This window comes from Sebastes umbrosus, chromosome 19, assembly GCF_015220745.1.
Source record: "Sebastes umbrosus isolate fSebUmb1 chromosome 19, fSebUmb1.pri, whole genome shotgun sequence".
Classification (NCBI taxonomy): Eukaryota; Metazoa; Chordata; class Actinopteri; order Perciformes; family Sebastidae; genus Sebastes; species Sebastes umbrosus.
Window position 1 is genome coordinate 25,218,406 of NC_051287.1, and position 17,082 is coordinate 25,235,487.

General features: G+C 41.6%; 1 protein-coding gene across 2 annotated transcripts; it reads left to right on the forward strand.

Annotated features, from left to right (window-relative positions):
• Positions 1–533: 533 nt before the first annotated feature.
• Positions 534–16,214, forward strand: nop14 (NOP14 nucleolar protein homolog (yeast)). 2 transcript variants are annotated; one of them, XM_037752071.1, is made up of 19 exons: positions 534–746; positions 1,056–1,241; positions 3,892–4,026; positions 4,243–4,384; positions 4,930–5,078; positions 5,483–5,614; positions 5,720–5,842; positions 5,933–6,064; positions 6,189–6,522; positions 6,755–6,885; positions 6,984–7,069; positions 7,198–7,333; positions 8,502–8,603; positions 8,994–9,147; positions 9,254–9,413; positions 13,502–13,649; positions 13,743–13,861; positions 13,965–14,120; positions 15,739–15,835. In XM_037752071.1, the coding sequence occupies exons 2-19, from the start codon at positions 1,056–1,058 to the stop codon at positions 15,833–15,835; spliced, it is 2,622 nt and encodes an 873-aa protein (XP_037607999.1). In that variant the 5' UTR covers positions 534–746. The 2 variants fall into 2 exon arrangements, with proteins under 2 accessions (XP_037607999.1, XP_037607998.1); XM_037752070.1 differs by lacking the exon at positions 534–746 and having other exon boundaries at positions 15,739–16,214.
• Positions 16,215–17,082: the final 868 nt, after the last annotated feature.

The following is a 17,082-nucleotide window of genomic DNA, read 5'->3' on the forward strand; positions in this document are numbered from 1 at the left end:
ATTCTCGCCAAATTCCAGATTCACAAATGTTAATTTACACACACAAAAAAACAAAAAACAGCTTAATTTCTTTATTTTTATGAAGGACATGCAAGATGTGTCAATGATTTCTTCCTCCCAAAACAAAAAAGCTATGAAAACAATGAATCTCCAAAGTTATTTATTGTCATACTTCTGCGTGATTCTCTTTTTTTTAATTATATGTTTCATTTGTTTCTTTCTGTTGTCCTTTTTTTTTTGGCACTGCTTTTTGTTTATCTTTTCGCTATGTGAGTGATTCTAATGAGGAGATACTGCATCATATCAGTCTGGACCAAAGTGAACCGACTGACACCACTGAGCATTGCAGTTTCTGCAGATAGGCTTTGTATAATAAAACCTATAGTTATGTTTGATCTTACTTGTGGGATAAGCTATTAAAATTAGTTATCATATATTTGTGCTGGCGATTGTTGTAAACTCCTCATATTAAACCTGTTTTCTGTGTAACCTGTGCCCTTATTTTGAAGGAGGGGTTTCTTGTGACCGCTAGGGGCGCTGTGAGGGAATCTCACACCGGAAGTAGCTCCTGTCAGCTTCTTTGTCTTCACCTTTGACCTCAGACTGGTGCACGCTGGAGATGAGAACCAGTGAAACAACGTGGATAGTAAAACATTAAAGTGTTATTTATTAGATTGAGAGTTGTCAGAGCTTTAGTGTCTCATGTTTTCTTCCGCCTGGATTCAATAACTCGACGCGGCCTGAAGGTAAACTCTTCCTCTGTGTGTTAGCATGGTGTTAGCATGTGTTAGCATGTGTAAGCATGTCAGTGTGTTTACATCCTGCTGACGGCTCACAGTGAAGCTAGCTGGCTATAAAGCTGCTCCACTGTTTGCCTAAAGTCATATAAGCATCGTTTTTATTGCATGTTATACCTTGGCTTCCATGAGTATATTAAAGTCACTCATTTACGTCAATGTTAACCTTCAAAGACTCACTGAGTCTCTGAGGTGGAGGTAGCCAGATGATCAGAGTCTGTGTTGTTTAGCTCAATCAGTCCACTGTGTTAACTACAGATGGGGAAGAAGACACCGATGAAGAAGAGCCTGGCCGACAAGGTCCGCAAAACCAAGACCTCCACTGAGATCAAGAACAACCCCTTTGAGGTGAAGATCAACAGGAAGAAGTTTGATATTCTGGGGAGGAAGAGCAAGCATGATGTGGGTCTCCCTGGTGTGTCTCGATCCAAAGCCATTAATAAGGTAAGACCAAATCTCAGGTTGTTACTTTCTTCCCTGACTGACCAGCACCAACTTCTCCCTCTGCAAGTAATAACAGAACAATTCAGCCACATTCAAGATTCAAGATGTTTATTGTCACGCCGGTTATATAGGTGCAATCGTGTGAAATACCTTTTGCTGAGGAGCTCCATTGAAATAATAAGTTATATTTCAATTATAAAAGGAAATACTTTGTACAAGGGCATGTATAGAATATATACAGGCGTATTAAGAACATATATATTAAGAACATATACAGTATAAGATATATTATTGTGTGAGAAGGTGTCGTATGAATTATCTATTCAAGAGTCTGAAGGCCTGGGGGAAACAACTGTTCCTCAGTCTGCTGGTGAGAGTCCTGGGGGTCCTGTATCTTCTACCAGAGGGCAGGAGGGAGAACAGGCTGTTTTGGGGGTGTGGTGTCCTTAATGACCCTCAGGGACTTCCTGAGGCACCGCTGGGTGTAAAGCTCCTGCAGGCTGGGCAGCTCGCACCCGGTGATTTGTTGGGCCGAGCGCACCACCCTTCCCAGCGCCTTACGGTCCACGTTGGTGCAGTTGCCGTACCAGGTGGTGAAGCAGCCTGTCAGGGGGCTCTCTATGGGGCCCCATTAGAAGTCCCTGAGGATTTGTGCTTTCAGTCTAAAAGTCTTGAGTCGCCTCAGAGCGTCCAGTCTCTGCTGGGCCTTCCTGACTACAGCGGTGGTGTGGGGGGCCCATGTCAAGTCCTTATGGATGTTGACACCCAGGTATTTAAAGGTGTCCACCCTCTCCACCGCTGTGCCGTTGATGGTGACCGATATCATGAAATGGACCTGTTGACTCTGCGTGCTAGTGCACTCATAGGCAACCTTATAACAATCTCTCATAAGGTCATATAAAAGGATCATAATGGGCTCTTTAAACATTTGCTGCTTTTCAGCGCAAATAGTACAACTTTATATTTTTAATCAAAATGACAATATGGTGACGTTGTTGGATGAATTGACTCACTATGTCTACAGTGATTGGTTAACAGGAGAACAGGTTGCGTAAGTGAATGTGAAATAACAAATTCATCAATACACAGGGGCACATTATACTAGAGAAATATATTTCAGTCACAAATGATTTGTGTTCATTCTATATATGGACAGATTTCATACATAAAGCAAAGTAAAATATTGATTTGTTTAATAGATAATATCAAATACAATCTACATGTTAGTACCGTAACACGTTCCAGTGGACCCAACAAATCTTCATCTTTTGATGATGTAGTTATTCTACATATATTACCAGTTTAAATCCAGTTATTGCAATGAAATCAACTTTATTTATGTATTTATTGCAGTTGGTGATTATTTAATTTACGCTTTATGAACTAAGCAGCGCCTGAGGTGCACATTTTTGGTTTGTCAAATCAATTTTATTTGTATAGCCCAATATCACAAATTAGCCTCAGGGGGCTTTACATTCTGTACAGAATACAACAACCTCCGTCCTTTACTGTACGACAGTCTCATCGGTCATGAGGTTATCATCCTTATGAACTCAACTGTCATTAAATCGTGTTTTCGAAAGTTCATAATCTGTAATTTTACAAAAGGCTGAAGTGATGAGGTGCACATTGTGAATCACTGTTAGACCGAAAACGCTGGAGTCCTAGACTGAAGAGTGACTCGCCCCCTTTTATGAGTTCCCCCTATTTCGGCCCGTCAGCAGCTACTTATTAACCTTAGGATGTTTTGTGAAAATGATGTCTGGTTCTTTGACAAAACACACAGGAAACTGCTGCTGCAAATAGAAGCCATTAGGGGTCTATATCACAGGTTTCATCACGATATGATATTATGTCGATTCTTTGGACAACAATACAACATTTGCTGATATCATCAGTCTGCCACGATACGATTTGATTCAATTCAGGGGCATGCGATCGATATGAGATGATATCGTTTGCTCATTTAACACAATCAGTTCCGTTTATATCAACTCACAAAAAAAAAACTAAAATATGATTTGACAATTTTATTACTGGGCACCTCCAGACATTTAAAATGGAAAAACAATCTATTCTTTTTTTAATAAAAAGAATAAAAAATAAAGGTCTGTCTTAAAGATGACGTTATGTATTCACTTCGCATCGATGATTTTGGATCACTGAACATTGAAGTAGACATAGTAGTACAGCAGAAGTGGAAAATGTACATACAGCAGAATAAAGAAAAGGACGGCGGAATGAAACACAAAAGATTCTGTCGTCTGATGAAATAAAAAATAAAAGATTGTACTGTGTATCTGGCAGAAGTGGGTCACAGCTCTTCATCCGTTTAACACTATCTGTGCTGTGAAGCCTGGTGCTCACAGTATCATGCTGAGGGAGGGATTCTCTGCAGGAGAGACTGAGAATGTTGTAAGAACATGAACAGAACTAAGAAGAAGTTAAAGTGAGGATAAAAGTAGAATCTGCACACTTTGTTAAATCTTACTTTATATCGATCAGTGAAACATTGACACAACTCAGAGGGAACAAATCTGTAACTCTAGTAAAGAATTCATGTTTTTGTAGCGTGTTGGAGCTTTGTGTGTGTTTGTGTTTTCCTGAGTGGACATACATCATATTCTATTTTTGATTTTTGATCTGTTAGAGAAAAGAAACCCTCCTGAAGGAATACAAACAGAAGGGCAAGTCCAGCAAATTCGTTGACAGACGCTTTGGGGAGTACGACACCAAGATGGCACCAGAAGACAAAATCCTGAAGAGGTTCGCGATGGAGAGACAGGTCAGTGATGTAATGATTTGTATTAGGACGCACTGGACATCAGGTCATGAGATAGAGGTCACCTTTCAACTCAATAAACCTAGCATTCAGACAGATATGAAAACTGATTTACTAATATCACTATCTAAGACCTTCTGGAATTTTACATGAATCATTTGTTACTCAAAAATGTCAACAAATCTCAGTGTGTATACAAAACTGTGCTTTACCATCCAGCGTGCCCACGATAAGAAGGACATGTTCAATCTGAACGAGGAGGAGGAGCTGACTCATTACGGCCAGTCGCTGGCTGAAATGGAGAAATTCAACGACATTGTGAATAGCGATGATGAAACAGAGGAGAGGGGTCTTTTATCAGGTGAGTGCTGCTGTTGTCCAAACACCAAATGAACGGAAAGTTAAGTAAGGGATAATGTACAGCGAGTCGGTCATTGTTGTGAAATAAACTCCGACAGGGCGAAGCGGAGGGGTCTCTCATCGCCCTGAAGGGGTTGATTTCACAACAATGAGCCGCTAGCTGTACATTATCCCGCTTATTACACGGCCACTTACTGAAGAAATCAATAATGTGACACAAAAACGGTCCTCCAGAGTCCGACATCAGAACTGCATCCATAGCAACGGTCTGTTATACATAGCAACGGTCTGCTATAAGGAAATAACAGACCGTAGAACGCCGTGATTGACCAATCAGAATCGAGTATTCAACAAAGCTGTTGGGGGGGGGGGGTTGGTTGTACTTTCTGAAAGCACCGGAACTTTCGACCTCTGTGGAAACTCAGACAACAGTGGGCTGAAGGAACCTTTTAGTTCCTTGAAAAGTAGTTCCTGGGACTAAAAGTGCTGGGAACTTTTGGTGGAAAACCCAACTGTATGGTGACGCTATACCTCTTTCTCATCTAGCTGAGCTTACGGCCTCCCACTTTGGAGGAGGAGGGGGCCTCCTCAGAAGGAGAACATCAGGAGAGCAGGAGGAGGGGGAAGGAAGCCACAGGGCTAAGTCCAGACAGGAGCTGATTGAAGAGCTCATCCAGAAGTCCAAGCAGGAGAAGGTGAGCCAGTTACACAATCCTGTTGATTCATTTGGTTCCACACTCACCCTGTTAAACACCAATATACACAGATGAGTATGTATTTAAAATCGATTAAAGTAAAATGGAAGGCTTTTACGAGGACACGGCTGCCGTCACTACGAGCAACCACGACACGTTCGGCCGAGAGTCACCAGTCAACGCCGTTAGCAGACACTTCGTATGTGATACAGACCCAATGATGTTTTCTTTGTGGTCATTAGTTTGCCTTAGTGAGAGCAACTAACGTTATATTTCACAAGATAACTAAATAACAAAAATATTGGCAGCCTTATCCTGTAAGGATGTTGGCTTTTTTACGGGTTGATTGTGGTCCAGATGATTAACTTCTGAGTTTTCTTAATTTTTGTGTTTTACTTTTCCAGCGGGAACGTCAGGTGCAGAAAGAGGAGTCACAGGAGCTGACTGAGAAGCTGGATCAGGAGTGGAAGAGCATTCAGTCTCTGATGGTGACAAAGATACCCAAAGGTGAACGTCCTGAGGAGGAGAAGCCCAAGGTAGGATCCCACCAATCACTGAACTAAAGGTTGTTCCCCCCCGCTGTGTGCTTTCATTCAGCAGTGGTTCTCTCTCTCTCTCTCTCTCTCTCTCTCTGCTTCCAGCTGGAGCAGTATGACATGATGGTCAGAGAGCTGGTCTTCGAGATGAAGGCTGCGCCCTCGGAGAAGCTGAAAACCCCGGAGGAGCTCGCCAGGGAGGAGAGGGAGAAGCTGCAGAAACTAGAGGTATGTTCACAGCGCAGAGGGTAGCTGAATACTTTCACCTCAATGCCAACAACTTCTCGTCATTATCAACATACTCTGTTTTTCCCCCAGGCTGACCGTCTGAGGAGGATGATGGGAGATGAAGTTAGGGAGAGTTCACAGAGTCAAATTCACATGTCTGCTGATGACCTCAACGACGGCTTCATCCTGGATAAGGACGACCAGAAGACCCTGTCTTATCAGGTGAGAGCAATACGAAGGGTTTATGTATTAAGAACTGGTTCATTTCTGGAATATTCTTTTTGTTGATTTACTGTATTATATTAATACAGAACGTGCTTAATTGGCATTTCTTCTGTGTGTCCAGGACGGAAAATGGAACATTGGAGAGGAGTCTGACGGAGATAAAGATGAAGATGAAGAAGAGGGAGAGAGTGGAGAGGAGGAGGAATCAGAGGCAGAGGAGGAAGATGGAGATGGAGATGAAGAGGAGGAGGAGGGCAGTAGTGAAGAAGAAGAAGAAGAAGAAGAAGAAGAAGAAGAAGAAGATGGTCACTCTGACCTGGAGTCAGAGCAAGAAAGTGGGGATGAGGAGGGAAAACAGGAGGATGAAGAGAGCAGTGCCAAACCGAGTCTGAGTGAAGAGGAGGCGAAGGCCCAGCAGGAGGCAGCTAAAGCAGAGCTCCCATACACATTTATTGGTAACTACACACACAAACAAATGACCAAAACTGCCTAAAATCCCACCTCGATTTGATTTTACAAAAGAAAGAAAAAAAGAAACTTTAATTTTTAGGTACATTTCTTAACTTGTCTTTTCTATCGGGGTTGACTTTGGTTCATCTGAGACTTTGCCGAGATGAGTATCATCACCATTCTCCCGTCTTAATAACCTGTTTCACTTATATTCTGCGTATCTTCTTCCTTTCGTAGCTCCAGAGAGCTACAGCGACCTGAAAGCTTTGCTCCACGGCCACACCCCCGACAACCAGCGCCTCATCGTGGCCAGGACTCAGAAAAGCAACCACGCTAGTTTGGCTGTAGGCAATAAGCTCAAACTGCAGGTACGATACAGAGCAGGAGGCTAAATGAGTGTCTGTAGCCAGTTTTAGGTTGCGTTCAGTGCCGTTTGAACTAACAGCGTTATCTCTGTTTGTCTCAGAAACTGTTTGGCTTTCTGTTGGAGTACGTCGGAGAACTGGCCAGCAGGAGTCCACCTGAACTCACCACCGTAGATAAACTCATACCGTGAGTTCAAAAAGTGCCTCAAGTTTGCCTCTCGATTCAAATATTTCTTCCTCGAAACGAAATGTATCTGATCATTCCTGCATTGTTGTTTCTCTCTCTTCTCTCTCTCTCTCTCTCTCTTTCTGTAGAGAGCTGTACACTTTGTGTCAGATGTTTCCGGAAGCCGCCCGTAAGGCGATGCAGAGCATCCTCGGAGACGTCGGTCATAGCACGGAGGAGGCTCTTGAGGTCAAAGGACATGTTCCTTTCCCAGCACTGGACATGGTATGGGTTATTTGCTGTGAATACTGTATGTTCCATCAGGGTGGATTGAGATTTTTAGAGGTTTTAAATGTCACTTGACTGTCCTATAGACAAAATCCGGCGACCGCTTTGTGTGTTCCACCATCTAGCGCCACCGCCATTACTGCGATGGCAAGTCATAGTGACTCTACTGTTTGCTAACAGCACTGACTGGGGGCTTTCAGCCGAAAGCGCACAGGGTTGATTGTTGTAACTTACATGAATGGTTGTCATAAAAATAATAATTATAATAATAATACATTTTATTTATACAGCGCTTTTCAAGAAACTCAAAGAAACTTTACACAGTTAAAATGATCATAAATAAAAACAAGATAATATATAAAACACATAATCACACATTAAAAGCAGTTCTAAAAAAAGTGTATCATCTTAGATGATAAACACAGATGAGTATGTATTTAAAAAAAGTACAAAAGTAAAATGGAAGGCTTTCACGAGGACACAGCTGCCGTCACTACGAGCAACCACGACCCGTTCGTCTGAGAGTCACCAGTCAACACCGTTAGCACTTTGTATGTGATACAGACCGAATGATGTTTTAGTTACAGCAACTAACGTTATATTTCACAATAGCGCCACAGTTGTTTGATTGAGTTGATTTATTCTGTGGAGCCACCGCCTCCCCTAGACAGTGCCTTTAGCCCACTAACGGTAGACGTCGTTGTTAACTTAGCCGACGTTATTTGTTTCACCGTGTCAGGCTGACGTTAGGCAGCTGAGAACTGCTCAGGTTCTTCCTGATCTCCTAGAAAGTAACGTTACATAGAAAGTAAAGGTAAAAGTAGAAAATTGTACAATTATCAGGACAGCTTGCATTCAAACGGGCACGTGTTGTAGGGAGACGCCACCGCGGTAATGGCGACTCATTTACATCCAGTACTTCCCCAGATTCTTGTATATCCATTCTAACCTCAGCTTGAAACGTTACGTCCTCTTGGTCTGATTTATCTTTGATCGATGTTCGATTCTTGTGTCTTTCAAGGAGAATATTAACTGTAAATAAAAATACAGATGAAATAATAATAAAGAAGGTGAAGTGATGCCCTTTCTCTTGGTATCAAATGATTTGTTCCTCATTCTCTCCTCTGTTTATGACAAATGCAGCTGTTTGTTTTTGTGTTTCCAGCTCATCTACCTGAAGGTGACAGCCCTGCTGTTTCCTACTTCAGACTTCAGACACCCAGTTACCACTCCAGCTCTGCTTTACATCAGCCAGGCTCTCACTAAGGTACACACAGTGTTCAATGGGATTGCTATTGTCTGTGTCGTTAGAGTACTGTTCTCGCCTTCCTGCCTCTAATGGGATTTCACCATTTCTCATTCTGTTTGAATCCAGCCCTCCTCCTCTCATCATTTTTTTTGTGTTGATTTGTGTGGAAAAGGCTTTCCATATATACACCTCAAACATTTTCAATGATTCATTATGAGTTTTCCAGGTCACAACAGCTGTTTAAAGCCACCACTGTTGTTTTCTTTCCACTGCTGCAGCTGAAACACTCAGTGTTTAATGTTGAAGTGAATCTCCTCCTTAAATGGTATCAAATCAATGCATGATGAAAGGCTGTTTAGTTTTCAGCACTAATGCCACGATCATACCTGTGTGTTTATACATCCTTAGTGTCCGGTGAGGTCGTTACAGGACGTGACGTCAGGTTTAGTGCTGTGCTGTCTGGCGGTGGAGTACGTCTCCTTTTCGAAGCGCTTCCTGCCTGAGCTCATCAACTTCCTGACCGGAACGCTGCATCTGGCCGTGCAGGATAAGACCTCTCTAGGTGGCTGCACACTCAAATGATTAACAACACATTTTCCAGAAATCTATCACGCGTCTTTGGTACCAGCATTCGTAAAGGTGACACAGAGTTTGATGTTGTGTTGCAGGTTACACTGTGGTGCCGCCCTTTAGGCCATCAGGGAAGTGCAGTGATCTGCTGGTGTTGTCAGACTTCGAGTCCTGCAGGAGCTGGAGCAAGAAAAGCCTTCCACTGTCTGTGACCCAACACATGGAACTCAGAAGTGACCTCGACAGAGATCACCACAGGTAGGAGGGGAGGAGGGAGTACACCTGAAGGGAGAGAAGCCGGTCAAACCTCTAAACCATTCGTTTGACTCATTTGATGGTATTTCTATCGTTGTTGACTTTAATAATAGATAATCTATTTTACAATTTGCTACTACAACATAGAAAAGCACGCCGTTAGCTCTTTGAGCACTGTTGACTGTGAGCCGCCGGCTCTGCCGCTGCCGCCATGTTGAGAGCCGTGTGGAGGCAATAGAAATACTCCCTGTCTCGCATTTAGCACCTTTAACAGCTCGTCAAGTCATTTTGCTTATGAGTGATGTTTGAATCATTACTCACCTCAAACAGACATTCTCAAAGCTCCTCAAAGTTCTCCTTTTTGTCCGTCCATCCATGTCTGCGTAGTTAGAAAAATTTGGATGTTCGCGGACTGGCGAAAACCTGGAAGGGCCATGCCTGATGGTATGACGTCATTTTGGCCATGCGGACACTTGCGAACTTTGCGGATGCAGCAAGCATAAATCAAGCTTAAAGCTGCAGTGGGTAGAAATGGAACAAATATGATCAAAAAAAGTTATTTTTATAAAACGGTCACTATATCCTGACAGTAGAACATGAGACAGGTAATCTGAAAAAAATCATGTGCCTCGGTGTCCTTTTGTGACCTCCGGTGCTCCTAATGGCATCTGCAAGATTTCACAGACCGGAGGAAAACAAGCCATAAGAGCTGATCTGAGGTCTGCCGTCCAGCTGCCGTCTATGAGAGCCACGAGTCAATCATTCGCGAACTCCGATCAAACGGTCAAACTAGGCAGCGCTGATCAAATATGAATCAATATTCTGTTACTGTAATGACTATTTCTCTCCTCACATGTTTTCAGAATCATCTTGTATTGTACTGTTTAGTTGTAAAATTAGAAAGTTTGTGACCCGGCAGCCATGTTGAGATCAAGTTGAGGAAATACCAAGCACCGCCCACCAGCCAGAGCACAGCCAATAGGAACGCTCTCTCTCTGAAATGACCTGTGATTGGTCAAAGTCTCCCGTCACAGGCTCAATTTTCTAAAGCCTGAAAACAGAACCATGAGGAGGAGCAGAAGTCTAGTTATCTCTCAGAACACTTGAATTACAATATGCTGACAGGTTGTTATGGGATTTTTGCCCAATGATGCCAAAAACATTCCACCTACTGCACGTTTAATACATCTTTCAATGTAATATGGGCATGTGAGTAATTGTAACAATAATTTTGAGAAGAAATGTAAACCTATCCAGGCTTATCAGAAAGATTTTGAAGAAAAAGAATGCTGTTAAATTTAATTACAGCCCCTGGTTTTATTGTCCACTGTTTCAAAATGATTTCTAAATTAAAGCTATATATATATATGTATATACAGCTGACCCCCCAGAGACGTGGCATTCAGATGCCACAGATCTCAGAATGCCTTAATTGGCCATTCAGAGTAGAGTATGTAACAACAGCATGTAATGACAGGAGTGAACATTTGTCTGGAGACAATTATAGGCCCAGTAGGAAGAGAGGAAGAGAGGGAGGGAGATGGAAGTGTGAGAACACATTTCGTCTTCACACAGATTCTCGTGTTCAGTTTAGACCACAATATGACCACCAAAAAAATTAAACGGCAATACATGACGTTAGACTGATTTAATGACCTTTTATATAAGTAAAAAAATATTACAACAACAAAAAATACCCAAATGGAAGCACACACACATGCACTCATATAGATGAACCAGCTGCTTTACAACATTTTATAAACAAATTTGAATGTCATGTGGTGCTGATGATAAGGAATCAATGTTTGACGAGGGTCTTCATTAATGTACGGATATGAAAAGCTAAGATGAGCCGTCATACTGTGTTTACCTGTACAGACTGTGTGGCTCAGAGCTGATACATCCACTGGGATGAGTCGCCAGCGTGGTTTTCACACAGCAGCTGGTGTGTGGGCACAAAGCAAGGCTTGTAAACAGGCTTCAGCCGACCATGATTGTGCACGGTTTGTGAGAATATACATTTATATTTGTGCTCAACTAAAAATGAATACTCATAACAAGCCATAAAACCACTCTGACCCGGACTCAAACGCTATGGTTATGTTGCAGAGAAATGAATTCAATTTCTTTTATTTTCTATAAAGAAAAACAAATAAACCTGTTAGTCACAAGGAACAAACCCTGATTTAATCGTCTATGTATCTAATATCAGTTACAAAGATTACAAATTCAAAATCATTAAGCATTTTTTGTCTGTAATTTATCCATTTTTATTTTGAAAGTAGCAGTTGTTTATTATATATACAGTATTTAAATTATTTTTGAATCATGCTTTTTAATGTTTCCTTTAGAAAAATGACTACAACAACGTAAACCATAACAAATAAAATAATAACCATTATAGTATAATAACAGATAGTAACTATAAATTGAAAAATAAAATAATAATAATAATAATAACAACAATAATAATCATAATAAAAAATATAATAAGGATTATAATACATTAAAATAAATTATATTATAAAAAATAATAACAATAATAATTAAAATAAATTAGTAAAATAATAACCAATATAGTATAATAACAGATAGTAACTGTAAATTGAAAAGTATTAAAAAAAATAAGGGAGCAGAAAAAAAAATTAAATTGTTACAAAAATGAATTAAAAAAATAATAATCAAAATAAATTAATAAAATAAATTCACACCAGTATGTTTATTCTTAATGACTCAGACAGTTGCTTGCTGCAACCTAAATACCTACTCTGTAAATCATAACGTAATAATCGCTGTTATGAACAGAGCGCTGCTGCTCCTCACACCCGGGCTCCCGGTCATGTTCTAATTTCTGCGTTCCTTCAGGCCTTAACAGTGTCACATGCACCACACCAGCAGCAGCTGTGTGTGCTGTGGTTATTACTGCCAGAGTGATCTAGCATCTGGGGAGGGAAAGGTCAGAGGGAGTGAACACTGCATGAAGGCCATAGTGTGTCTAAATGTGTATGGATGACTTCATGTATTTGGACACAGAACGTCGTTGAGCTCATGCAGTAATAGAGAGAAAACGGTTCTTGTAGATAACTAGATAGAGTAGCGGAATATTACAAACTGTTTTAACATTTAATAGCTAGACTGGATTATATCTCGCAGATATCTGTAATTCAATTCTTCCGAGTCAAAAGGAAGTTTTTGAAATTTCAAATTTCCACAGTGACGTTCTTCCTAGGACAAATGACCCTTTTGCAATGCCCACAATTTCGATATCGAGAATGAACATTCTGGATATCTGCAATATAAATCTCCCAGTTGTTACTAGTTATAACTTTAATTTCAGATATCCCAAATGAAAAACCGTTCCAGATATCCATGTCATTTTGAATATCCAAAATACATTTTGACTAGTAAAAATGCAATATCAGATCTCTAAAATTAGAATAATGACTAGAAACAAACAAAGATAATAATATGCCAAAATAGCTTACTGAAGTTATGACTAGTAACAATTGGATTGTAAATATCTGAAATGTGAGTTTTTCCTAGTAAGAATTCAAAAATGCAATTGTGGATATCTGAAATTGAAAACTGTCTTTATTCTTGTAATATTACGACTTTTTATCTCGTAAAGTTCTGACTTTATTCTGTAAATCTCAGATGTTTTATCCCTCAATGTGGCCCTAATACTCCGTAGTACATTTGCTCTTTGGCCCTCACTGCATTAGACTTATATACTATATACTTAGACTATAAGCTGTGTTACCTTCATCACAATGATCAAATGTTTTATGGCTCCAGACAGATTTTTTTTTTTTTTTTGCTTAAAATGGCTCTTTTGATAGTAAAGGTTGCTGACCCCTGCTCTAGGGCCTCTAAATATATCCCCACATATACTAACATACACACATACACATCTTTACATAGCGGTTCAGTGGGGTATTTTATTTTTGGCTGCTCCGGCAGAAAGGACCTCAGTAAGAGTAGATTGTAACAGTGAGGAGTCGGGTCAGGTGAACAGAGGCTGATAATCATGAGGCAAATATCAAACTGTAAAACTGATATGTTCATCCATGTTTCTGTAAACCTCTCTGCAGGTTGATGTGTCTGTCTACTTGCCTGGACCTGGTGAAGCGGTGCTGCCTGCTCTACAAAGACCTCGTGTCCTTCACATGCATCTTCCAGCCAATCAGAACGCTGCTTTCCAAACATCTCTCAGCCCAAACATTACCAGAGCTTTTACAGGTCGGTGCCAAAGAGGCTTTGATACAGCAAAATATCTCTCTTTTTCTCTCTCAAAGTATCTTATTAATTCTAATGTTTGTTGTTTTGTTGCAGGAGCTTCACAGTGAGATCCTGGAGACCATCAGCAGCGCTCCAGTGACTCGCAGTCGGCTGGTTTTAGAGAAGAAGAAGCCGATTCCTCTGAAGCTGCTCACACCAAAGATTGTTGAAGTGTAAGTGGTCTTGTCTAAATGAATTGCAGAAGCTGAGGTAAAAGCATGCACACTTTGCTGTTAGTGCATCTGTTTGAAATACTTCTTCTTTAATATTTGTCAGGTTGGACTATGGAAAGAAACGTGGCAGCACCAGAGAGGAGAGAGAGAAGGAGCGACTGAAGCACAAGTACAAGAAGGAGTTCAAGGGCGCTCTGAGGGAGATCAGGAAGGACACGCGATTCCTCGCCAGAGAGAAGCTCAACGAGGTCATGAACAGGTACGGATGAAACACAGCGTCCACGTGGAAATGAACCTAAAAGTTCAGGTTCAAGACCTTTATTTATCCCAGAGGGGCAATTGGTTTTTGCCGCAGTAGCACCAACAACAACTCATCACATAGATTATATACACATACATCAACACATACTAAAAAAACACTTAAATACAGGGGTAAAAAAGGTGAAACCTTGAAGTACAAAAATGTTAAAAGAGTTGCCATATTAGTTAGTGAAAAGAAGTAAAGAACAGGCCTGGGTGGAAGTGCTGATGCTAACTGTACTTCACAGAGTTGAGCAGTGAAATGGCCGAGGGTATGAAAGACAATTTATATCGGTTAGTTTTGACTGATGGTTGTCTGAGGCGGAAACCAGAGGGCATAAATTCTGAATAAAGGGGGCGGGTACTGTCCGAAATGATGGATTCTGATTTCTTTATCAGCTGTTTGTTGTACAGCTCAGACAGACATTTCTGCTGATTGCCGATGATTTTGCTGCGGATTTTGATTTTAACCCTCGTTAATGAGTTTTTCTGTTCTGGGATATAAAATATAAAAAGATGTATAAAACAGTGTCATCAGGGATTTGTCAACCTGGAACTTGGCTATAACTTCATCAAACAAAAGAGATGCTGCTGGCTCTTCTTACTCAGATTATCTGTATTCCTCTCAAAGGTTCAACTTATATTCAATTATGAGGCCCAAATAATTGTAGAATTAAACAATCTCAACATCTTGTCCATTAATTGTAGTGTTTGCAGGAGTTGGTTGTTGACGTCTGAAATCAATGCACATGTCCTTAGTTTTTGTCACGTTTAAAACATAGTTAAAAGCAGGACCATGAGACACTTCACTAGGGATGCACCGATACCACTTTTTACTTACATTTGGGTACTCGCCAATACAGAGTGCCGATACGAGTACTTCGAAGACCCTCGTTAACAGCCAGCTGGAGGGTGTTAGCGACACACGGCAGGCTGGGGAGTCCCGCATACGAGGTGGTGCGCCGCGACCGGCTCTAGGTCGGCTTGGAAAGGCTCGGGGCAAAGGTGGCTCGTGGCCGCAGCTTTACAGCGCTCCCCGCCCGGACCTCGCCGCACCGTGACGGGGCTCCCTGCTCCCGGTGGGACTGTCGACCGAGGCGGACTGTCCTCAGTGCGCCTCAACTGCCTCGTGCCGCAGCCCATGTAAAAGACGCCAGGGGTCTGTGGCGTTGATACCCGATACCCATACTGGTATCGGGTATCGGTGCATCCCTACACTTCAGCGTTGTTTGTTCAGCATTGTTCAGTTATTGTTCAGCAGGCTCACAATAACCGTGTCGTCAGCAAACTTCACAATGTGCTGGTTATCAAAGTCACTACGACAGTCATCGGTGTACATAATATACAAGAGAGGAGAAAGGACGCAGCCTCGGGGGGGGGGGGGGGGGGGGGGGGGGGAGTCAGTTGATGTTCTGGACAGTCCGGATAGATAGATGTTCATTCACTCTCACTCTCTGAGTCCGGTTAGTGAGGAAGTCCAGAATCCATCCCACAATGTTAGAGTCCGAACCAGTAAGGTTCTGCAACAGCAGGAGGTTAGTTTCTGTGTCTAACTTGTTACATGTTTTGTGTTTCAGAGATTCAGAGAGAAAGAGGAAAGTGAGGGAGCTCTTTGGCAGCTTGGCCACTCAGGAGGGAGAGTGGAAGGCCCTGAAGAGGAGGAAGAGGAAGTGAAATACAGAATCTCATCGCTTCTCTCCCATCATCTGTTCCCTGTCAAATGGACATCTCCCCCTCGACTCGTGGTGTGGATAACAGCCTGAACACGTTTGTGGAACTGGGGTTTTGTACTCTATGGACTTTTTTTAATCGCGAGACAAATTCAACTTGTCTTGTCGCAGCACACATTTTATAGCGTTTGACAAATAGCTGTCACACGAAGTTGTCAAATATTATGATGTAGGCGTTTGATGCGACCATCGGATACTGTTGTTGGAGGTGTCAGTCAACACAGCAGTAAATAGTTGGTTTGCATTCTCTGTTTTTACCACCAGAATCCATCACTATAATGTGCTTAAATACAGAAACAAATAAATGACCGTATCTCTCTGTTCTCTTGCTTTCCATCAACAATGAATATGTTTCCAGTCACGCTCACTAAAGTAAGATTCAGTGTTATCCCCACCATGATGAGAATGTAAAAAGTCAAACATTTGATGTAATAGAACTGACAGTGGGCGTCTTTAGAGGGAGTTTGACTTTACTATGTTTTAAATGAGAATGAAACCACAGCCACACAGGGTTTTCTGAAATACAGCAGTGTTGTGTGAGGAGAGATAGTGAGATAGAGATGGTGATATATATTTTGAAGTCCTGAATGAAATGAGGAGAAGGAAGTAGTCATACAGAGAAGGGTTAAACCTGCCCCTAAACAAAGAACGACATTCAACTCCTGCATTATTCCGCCTTCTTCTTGTTGGCACGCTGCCGGTGCATCTCCGTCTGTTCACACTTCCATTGTAGTGCCCTGAAAATCGGAGTGTCCACGCCTGTTGGGAAAAGCTTCTTATGCCTCCGCGCCGGCAACAGCCGTGGCCAGAGGCATCATGTTTTCAGGTTGTCCATCTGCACGTAAGTTCATCCGTGCGTCCGGACCATTCTTGTGAACGCAATTTCTCAGGAATGCCTTGAGGGAATTTCTTCAAATTTGGCACAAACGTCCACCTGGACTCAAGGATGAGTTTATTAGATTTTGGTGGTCAAATGTCAAGGTCACTGTGACCTCAGGTCCATCCCATTCTCGTGATATCTCGGAAATGCCATGCTTATCTTGCATAATATTTTCATACAGTCATATACTTATTGGGATTCATGTTGATAAATATGAGTCGTTTCACTTTATTTCTATTTATTTATTCCGAACAAGTAACAAATAAGTCAAAAACAAGCATAACTAATAAAATGAACAGTAAACAAATAAT

What these genes read in the sequence shown, in the direction of transcription:
- nop14 (XM_037752071.1), top strand. Translation starts at nt 1,056, where the DNA reads ATGGGGAAGAAGACACCGATGAAGAAGAGCCTGGCCGACAAGGTCCGC. An exon ending in AGAAGTCCAAGCAGGAGAAG is followed by an intron (nt 5,079 to 5,482) that starts GTGAGCCAGTTA and finishes TTACTTTTCCAG; the next exon opens with CGGGAACGTCAGGTGCAGAA. An exon ending in ACACCAAAGATTGTTGAAGT is followed by an intron (nt 13,862 to 13,964) that starts GTAAGTGGTCTT and finishes AATATTTGTCAG; the next exon opens with GTTGGACTATGGAAAGAAAC.